Genomic DNA, 9,974 nt, shown 5'->3' with positions numbered 1-9,974 from the left:
AAGATCAATAATAGTAGAATATATACGTCAAATTTAAATGGCTTTGGAACGGCAAAGTTTGTTCGATTTTTGTTGACAATTTGTCGTCAAATTGTGCGTGCAGATCTTGCTCGGATTTTGCCAACAATTTGACATCAAACCATGTCAGCAAGCTTTGCTCGGGTTTTGTCACCAATTTGCTGTCAGGTTATGTCAGCAAAGTTTGTCAACAAATTACGAGCTTAATGTGGACACAGATGGCTATGGATTTGGTGTGGAATTTTGATCCAATTTGATGCCAATTTGCGCGCAATTTGTAAACATTTTGCTGACTGGGTAGGAACTCTTATTTTTTATTTTACAAATTGATTTTTTCTATTCATTATATTATTCTGCATATAAAAGTGTTGAGATAATTATCGAAGAGTAAATACTTTATGAGATATTTCACATTTTATTCTGATATTTTTTGATATAAATGAGTAATATCTCATAAGTAATACTCCGATACCTTTATTTTAATACTTTTATACATAGAATGGGGCGGAAGCGGAATCGATTGATGATACATTTTTTGCATATAGTTAGATCAATGTAATTGCAAAATACAATCGAATTTTTAAAAATATTTTTGTTTTTATCATTAATTGATTCTTTCCATCATAATAAGAATATTGAAGTAAGGTTGTCGAAAAGCAAAAGTACTTTGTAAAATATTTTACATTTTATGCTAAAAAGTATCACAATTAAATATTTTATAAAGTATTCACTTTTCAATGATTTTATTTTAATACTTTTACATGTGTGAAGAGTGACAAGTAAAATAAATTTGTGTTATAAAAAATAAAAGTTCTTATTTAAAAAATCAAAGTTGACCTTTATCTAATCTTATTGTTAGTGATGCAACCCACGATAAAACTGTTAACATGACTAAATATATTGCTTTATACTCTACAACTTTTGTTGGAAGCATTTTTTTCTACAATGCATCACTGAGAACATATTTTGCTATATCACTTAAAACAGATACCCTGTACAATTACTAGATTGCAGATTTTATGCAAATGCATATTTTTATTGAGTTGAATAGAGAACTAGAATTTTGATAAATTTTCATATACAAACCAACTTATTTACATATAAATATCTTATCGCATAATACATTATGTATAAATAATATTTACTTCCATATAAGTAATTTTGTTTACATCTTTATAAATATTTTGATATTTTCTTATAGACGATGAAGAAATTTACAGAATACCAGAGGATGATTACTCCTTTTTGGATGAGAGTCTTACATCACCTGAAATAACATATCATAAAATGATATACAAAAAATTATTGACGACAATAATGAGCCACGACCAGAAGGTAACTGCATTATATGCTTAAGTCAAAAAGCATTATATATATTTGTACCATGCGGACATTTATGTGCGTGTAGCACCTGCAGCAATAATTTAATACATAAAAGATGTCCAATGTGCAATCTACCCTATGATAACTGCATAAAAGCAATTTCATCTTAAAGAAAAGTAAGTAAAAAACATGAGACTTATATGCGCACATTTTAAAACAAACACCCCTAATTAGATTATCCAAATATAAATCCAATTCTACTTAATTAAGCAATTTGATTTATCAATTATTTCAAACGGCACTTACCTAGAGATATCTCGTATACAAGATGCCCCACTGTAAATGCAACAGTAGAAAATTCATCTCGAAAACTAATCAATATCGAAAAAATCAACGTTTTAGGTTTCGGAGGTTTAGGAGAAGTACATATAATGGTGATATTAGTATGATCTTGAAAATGTAAAAAAGTTATAAAAATTCCACTGCAACTTGCAATTACAATCTAACTATATGCAAATATTAGTATTAACAATTGATTCTTCCCGCCAATCTATGCATAAAAGTATTATCGTAAAATGAATACTTTACAAGATATTTCACGCTGATATTTCATTTTAAGCCGAAAAGTATTAGAATAAACTAAAATAACTCGTAAAGTATTTATTTTACGATGATCACACCTCAACATTTTTATGCGCAGAATGATGAGTGAAATTAATATATGTAATAAAAAATAGTTCTATTTAAAAAATTCTAGTTTACCTTATTAATTTGACTTTCAAAAGATTATCCAAGATCAAACCAATAGCACTATTTAATATCCTTCATAAAATCTTAGAACTTTTGTCTGAAACATTATTATTAAGGACATGTAGTTTGTGAAATATTTAAGGTAGAGAAAATACCCTGTATAATAGGTTATGCAACTTTCTCTATATATTTATAATATTTTGTCTAACATTAAATAATAAAATTATTTTTGTTATTTCAGAAACATCTATATAACAGAATTCATAATTCTGTAAATACAAAAATTCTTTACAAAAAAAGAGTTCCAAAACTACCAACAAAGCCAAAATTAGACAATAATATACTATATAGCACATCTTCAGTAAAGATTAATATATCAATCTAAATTAAACTTTCAGAAAACATGTTGTAAATTATATTATGCGTGGTTTACAATGGCAGCAAGCAGTACAGAATAAGCAGTAAGCAGTAAGCAGTACGAAATGAGATTTCGTACTGCTTACTACTTACTACTTACTCCGTACTGCTTGCTGCCATTGTAGACCACGCATTAAGCCTAGTCTACAATGGCAGTAAGCAGTATAGAGTTAGCAGTAAGCAGTAAGCAGTATGAAATGGGAATTGCCCATTTCGTTACTCCCGGTCTTTACATTCACTAAAAACAGTATACAATGGCAATAACAAGGCTGTAGGAATAGAGAGTATACTGTTTTTAGTGGATGTAAAGACCGGGAGTATACAATGGCAATAACAAGGCTGTAGGAATAGAGAGTATACTGTTTTTAGTGGATGTAAAGACCGGGAGTATACAATGGCAATAACAAGGCTGTAGGAATAGAGAGTATACTGTTTTTAGTGGATGTAAAGACCGGGAGTAACGAAATGGGCAATTCCCATTTCATACTGCTTACTGCTTACTGCTTACTGCTTACTCTATACTGCTTACTGCCATTGTAGACTAGGCTTTAGAGAATCACATCCTTTAACTTTAAAAACAAAAACAATGCAATCAAAAAAAAATCAATAATTTGAAACAAAGATACAATCGGTGTATAAATCCGTTTTTAAACATTCACAAATCTAAATGGTTGATAAATATTAGTAGCAAAAAAATCCCTGATACTGTGTCTGACCTTTAAAGCTTAGGTGACAACTTTGCTTTACCTTTGCAACACCACCAAAAAAAGAATCGGACTAATTATGTATTAAGCCTAGTCTACAATGGCAGTAAGCAGTATAGAGTAAGCAGTAAGCAGTAAGCAGTATGAAATGGGAATTGCCCATTTCGTTACTCCCGGTCTTTACATCCTAACTAAAAACAGTATACAATGGCAATAACAAGGCTGTAGGAATAGAGAGTATACTGTTTTTAGTGGATGTAAAGATCGGGAGTAACGAAATGGGCAATTCCCATTTCATACTGCTTACTGCTTACTGCTTACTCTATACTGCTTACTGCCATTGTAGATTAGGCTTTTTAGACGTCAGAAATTCGAGTCGAGTTGCAGTAATATTTCTACAGATATTATTGAACCAACCAGAATTTCGGTTGCAAATTTGCTTCAAAAGTTTCTGTGTGAACAGAAGCACATCAAATATGTAGATAGATATACATCCTTAAGTCTTTTACACTTTCTAAAAAATATTTACATGAAAATAAGAATATATTGGTTACTAGAGCCGACAAGGGTCAGACTACTGTCATCATGGATAAGAAAGATTATTATGAAAAGATGAAATTATTATTAAATGACCAATCCACTTATAAATTGTTAAAGAAAGATCCGTTAAAACAACTAACAAACAAGATAAACACATTAGTCAAGTCTTGGCGTAATAACGATTTGATTGATGAAGCTACTTACAAACATCTAAATTGTACTAACGGAAATCACTGATCTCTTTGTAAAACATATTCTTCTAACTCAAATACATAAAACAGAACATAAACATAAATGTACATACATATTCATATATATGCATAAACATAAATGTACATACATATTCATATATATACATATTCATATATATTCATACATATTCCAGATGCGTACTACCTTTGAATATGGAAAATTCATAATAGTATGAATAACCCTGGGCTCTAAATCTAATAACACAGCTCGTGGTACGTAATGCTCATCATCTGCTTGATAAAAAAAGACATCCTTTCTATCCGTTCCCTCTATTGCATAATCTTCCAAGATTCCTTCTGGGCTGATTCCATGCTCTGTGCATAATCTCTTCCAAAACTCAAATCCAACTATAAATAAAATGTATAAAAATATATAAATTTTATTCTAAGAAAGAAAATATATAGGTTTTATTACAAATTATAATAAAAGAGAAATTTTAAGTTTGTAAAATTGAAGCATAATGTAAAAAAAAGGACGATAAAGATATTCGTTATTTTCATATTTGCAAGTGTTTGGAAATATCGTAGCATTTGTATCAAAAAATTATAAAACATGAAAAGGATTTATATTATATGAGACAAAATAACATGTAATACTTTGATTGCCACATTGGCCAAGTTATCACCTCGCTTGGCATTTTAACGTTCTAACAATTCAAATATAAATCACTTTATTTTCTTGATACGAAAAAACCACACACAACTGTATAGGCTGCTTTCAGCAGAGGAAATGGCTCAGTGAGTGCTTTACGTTATGCTTTCAGCGATTTACTGTTTCTGCTGATCATGAGTGTTATTGTTTTTTTCTTTTGACCTTTTAAAGTAAATGCTTTCAGTCTGTACAGACTATCTCGCACTATTATTATTAGAATATTACTAGAATATTACAAAGCACGCGTTACATTTGTTTCTTTATGGTATTATTTAAATAAATTGCAATTAAAAATCCCAAACTTAGAAGAAAGAAATGCTTTTGTCAATGCATAAAAGTAAAATTATATACTGATAAATATAAATATGCACATTCTATTTTTAATTTACGAATTTATCACATAAAATTTTGCATTACTATAAGGTTCCACTGATCTCTTTGTAAAACATATTCTTCTAACTCAAATACATAAAACAGAACATAAACATAAATGTACATACATATTCATATATGCATAATCATAAATGTACATACATATTCATATATATGCATAATTATAAATGTACATACATATTCATATATATGCATAAACATAAATGTACATACATATTCATATATATGCATAAACATAAATGTACATACACATTCATATATATGCATAAACATAAATGTACATACATATTCATATATATGCATAAACATAAATGTACATACATATTCATATATATGCATAATTATAAATGTACATACATATTCCAGATGCGTACTACCTTTGAATATGGAAAATTCATAATAGTATGAATAACCCTGGGCTCTAAATCTAATAACACAGCTCGTGGTACGTAATGCTCATCATCTGCTTGATAAAAAAAGACGTCCTTTCTATCCGTTCCCTCTATTGCATAATCTTCCAAGATTCCTTCTGGGCTGATTCCATGCTCTGTGCATAATCTCTTCCAAAACTCAAATCCAACTATAAATAAAATGTATAAAAATATATAAATTTTATTCTATGAAAGAAAATATATAGGTTTTATTACATTTATTATCTCGCACTATTATTATTAGAATATTACTAGAATATTACAAAGCACGCGTTACATTTGTTTCTTTATGGTATTATTTAAATAAATTGCAATTAAAAATCCCAAACTTAGAAGAAAGAAATGTTTTTGTCAATGCATAAAAGTAAAATTATATACTGATAAATATAAATATGCACATTCTATTTTTAATTTACGAATTTATCACATAAAATTTTGCATTACTATAAGGTTCCACTGATCTCTTTGTAAAACATATTCTTCTAACTCAAATACATAAAACAGAACATAAACATAAATGTACATACATATTCATATATATGCATAAACATAAATGTACATACATATTCATATATATGCATAAACATAAATGTACATACATATTCATATATATGCATAAACATAAATGTACATACATATTCATATATATGCATAAACATAAATGTACATACATATTCATATATATGCATAAACATAAATGTACATACACATTCATATATATGCATAAACATAAATGTACATACATATTCATATATATGCATAAACATAAATGTACATACATATTCATATATATGCATAAACATAAATGTACATACATATTCATATATATGCATAAACATATAAATGTACATATACATATTCATATATATGCATAAACATATAAATGTACATACATATTCATATATATGCATAAACATAAATGTATATACATATTCATATATATGCATAAACATAAATGTACATACATATTCATATATATGCATAAACATAAATGTACATACATATTCATATATATGCATAATCATAAATGTACATACACATTCATATATATGCATAAACATAAATGTACATACATATTCATATATATGCATAAACATAAATGTACATACATATTCATATATATGCATAATTATAAATGTACATACATATTCCAGATGCGTACTACCTTTGAATATGGAAAATTCATAATAGTATGAATAACCCTGGGCTCTAAATCTAATAACACAGCTCGTGGTACGTAATGCTCATCATCTGCTTGATAAAAAAAGGCATCCTTTCTATCCGTTCCCTCTATTGCATAATCTTCCAAGATTCCTTCTGAGCATTCCATGCTCTGTGCATAATCTCTTCCAAAACTCAAATCCAACTATAAATAAAATGTATAAAAATATATAAATTTTATTCTATGAAAGAAAATATATAGGTTTTATTACATTTATTATCTCGCACTATTATTATTAGAATATTACTAGAATATTACAAAGCACGCGTTACATTTGTTTCTTGGTATTATTTAAATAAATTGCAATTAAAAATCCCAAACTTAGAAGAAAGAAATGTTTTTGTCAATGCATAAAAGTAAAATTATATACTGATAAATATAAATATGCACATTCTATTTTTAATTTACGAATTTATCACATAAAATTTTGCATTACTATAAAGTTCCACTGATCTCTTTGTAAAACGCGGACCTTGACAGGAACGCGCGAATCTCGCTCTCCTGGCCCTCGGTGGTGCACTCGATGTGCTGCTCGCCGTATTCCTCCTCGACGCAGTTCGCGTCCTGTAGTCCTGTCCTGGGAGAACTGGTGCGAGTTGCGAGTCCTGCTTGGAGCAGCTCCGCTCGGCTCCTCTTTCACGATCGCAAGAGCTGATATTCCCGCCATCAATTCGTTACTTCCACCTTCCACTCTCCACGATTGTGAAATTGAAGCAGCACCCAGTACCCAGTACAGCGCCACGGCAGCCATTTTCATAACTATATACATATAATACATGTGTATTTGGATATGTATATGTGCGTAAATATTGGTCGTGTAAGGCGTGTAAGCTATTGCCGATTGGCTGAGATCCAAGTTGACCAAAAATGGTGGAATTGAAATATTTTAAGCCTATCTTAAATTTTAACTTCAATAATTTATATTATACATATACATATACATATATAATTTACACATGATGACATATATATATATATATATATATGTGTGTGTGTGTGTGTATGTGTGTGTCAATAAATGCAAATAAATAAATACAATAAATTATATGATTGTAAAACATATGTCTATATAAATATACATATAATATATAAATAAATATATATATATAAATGTTGAAAATAACATTGGCTATGCGAGCCAAACGTGGATGTCAGTACGTATGCTTCCAATGAAATTAATTTTTTCGTTGGAATTTTTAATTCATGTGCACGAGGCACGAATTTTATAAATAAATATGTTTTAATATATATTAATTTATATTTGTAGTATTTTAATATAAATTTCTAAAAAAAAATAGATGTTTCTGTACCAATAAAATATTCTAACATTATTTTTCTATGTATAAATACATGTTGTATATATGCATATATATATTATATATGCATATATAATTACCATGCATATAAAATGAGATTAAAATATACTATATATAAATATTTATACAAATCTATATATCTATATATATAAGTTCCGTCCGTCTGTCTGTCTGACCGCGAACTCCTTCCACATTTGTGGACCGATTTTCTCGAAATTAGTACCAAAATGTTCCAAATTTTTCGGGGCTGGCTGCTGTGAGGTTTTTTTTTAATTTTACGTCCTCACCCACGCACCCACCCATGCATACACACACGTGCATCCATACACACCCATACGCATATCTATCATACAAAGCTAGTATATAATAAAATAAGAAAATATTGATAGAGATTTTTATAAGAAAAATATATAAAAATAATTGAAAAAAATCAGAAAATCAATTATTTAAACTTTTGTACATTTATTTTAGCAATTATCTCACAATTATGTGACTATAAACTTGAATTTTATATTTGCATGCATGGCTTTAATGTAATAATTGATTATCGAAAAACGGTTATTATCTTCTATATAAAGCATATAAACTTGTTAACACCATTTTTTATGCAACAATTCAATGCAATAAAATCCGATCTTTGATTAAATCTAAAATTATTTATAATAATTTACTATATGCTGTTTATATTTAATTAATTAAATAATAGTAGACAATAATATACTATATAGCACATCTTCAGTAAAGATTAATATATCAATCTAAATTAAACTTTCAGAAAACATGTTGTAAATTATATTATGCGTGGTTTACAATGGCAGCAAGCAGTACAGAATAAGCAGTAAGCTGTAAGCAGTACGAAATGAGATTTCGTACTGCTTATTACTTACTACTTACTCCGTACTGCTTGCTGCCATTGTAGACCACGCATTAAGCCTAGTCTACAATGGCAGTAAGCAGTATAGAGTTAGCAGTAAGCAGTAAGCAGTATGAAATGGGAATTGCCCATTTCGTTACTCCCGGTCTTTACATTCACTAAAAACAATATACAATGGCAATAACAAGGCTGTAGGAATAAAGAGTATACTGTTTTAGTGGATGTAAAGACCGGGAGTATACAATGGCAATAACAAGGCTGTAGGAATAGAGAGTATACTGTTTTTAGTGGATGTAAAGACCGGGAGTAACGAAATGGGCAATTCCCATTTCATACTGCTTACTGCTTACTGCCATTGTAGACTAGGCTTTAGAGAATCACATCCTTTAACTTTACAATGCAATCAAAAAAAAATCAATAATTTGAAACAAAGATACAATCGATGTATAAATCCGTTTTTAAACATTGACAAATCTAAATGGTTGATAAATATTAGTAGCAAAAAAATCCCTGATACTGTGTCTGACCTTTTAAGCTTAGGTGACAACTTTGCTTTACCTTTGCAACACCACCAAAAAAAGAATCGGACTAATTATGTATTAAGCCTAGTCTACAATGGCAGTAAGCAGTATAGAGTAAGCAGTAAGCAGTAAGCAGTATGAAATGGGAATTGCCCATTTCGTTACTCCCGATTTTTACATCCACTAAAAACAGTATACAATGGCAATAACAAGGCTGTAGGAATAGAGAGTATACTGTTTTTAGTGGATGTAAAAATCGAAATAGAGAGTATACTGTTTTTAGTGGATGTAAAAATCGGGAGTAACGAAATGGGCAATTCCCATTTCATACTGCTTACTGCTTACTGCTTACTCTATACTGCTTACTGCCATTGTAGATTAGGTTTTTTAGACGTCAGGGATTCGAGTCGAGTTGCAGTAATATTTTTACAGATATTATTGAACCAACCAGAATTTCGGTTGCAAATTTGCTTCAAAAGTTTCTGTGTGAACAGAAGCACATCAAATATGTAGATAGATATACATCCTTAAGTCTTTTACACTTTCTAAAAAATATTTACAT

General features: G+C 29.1%; 1 protein-coding gene across 1 annotated transcript; it reads right to left on the bottom strand.

The window, feature by feature from the left end:
* Positions 1-1,253: 1,253 nt before the first annotated feature.
* LOC145946732 (uncharacterized) lies at positions 1,254-7,552 on the bottom strand. The gene is made up of 6 exons (XM_083056485.1): positions 7,138-7,552; positions 6,645-6,845; positions 3,548-3,663; positions 2,609-2,652; positions 1,648-1,791; positions 1,254-1,285 (listed from the first exon to the last, which is right to left on the bottom strand). Exons 1-6 carry the CDS (start codon positions 7,477-7,479, stop codon positions 1,254-1,256), a joined length of 879 nt encoding a protein of 292 aa, XP_082912611.1. The 5' UTR covers positions 7,480-7,552.
* Between the last annotated feature and the right edge of the window lie 2,422 nt (positions 7,553-9,974).

Source organism: Prenolepis imparis, unplaced genomic scaffold (assembly GCF_030444845.1).
Source record: "Prenolepis imparis isolate NDT839.2.m4 unplaced genomic scaffold, iyPreImpa1.0 SCAF_19, whole genome shotgun sequence".
Classification (NCBI taxonomy): Eukaryota; Metazoa; Arthropoda; class Insecta; order Hymenoptera; family Formicidae; genus Prenolepis; species Prenolepis imparis.
The sequence above is the reverse complement of the archived record's forward strand: the minus strand, read 5'-3'. Positions and strand labels throughout refer to the sequence as shown.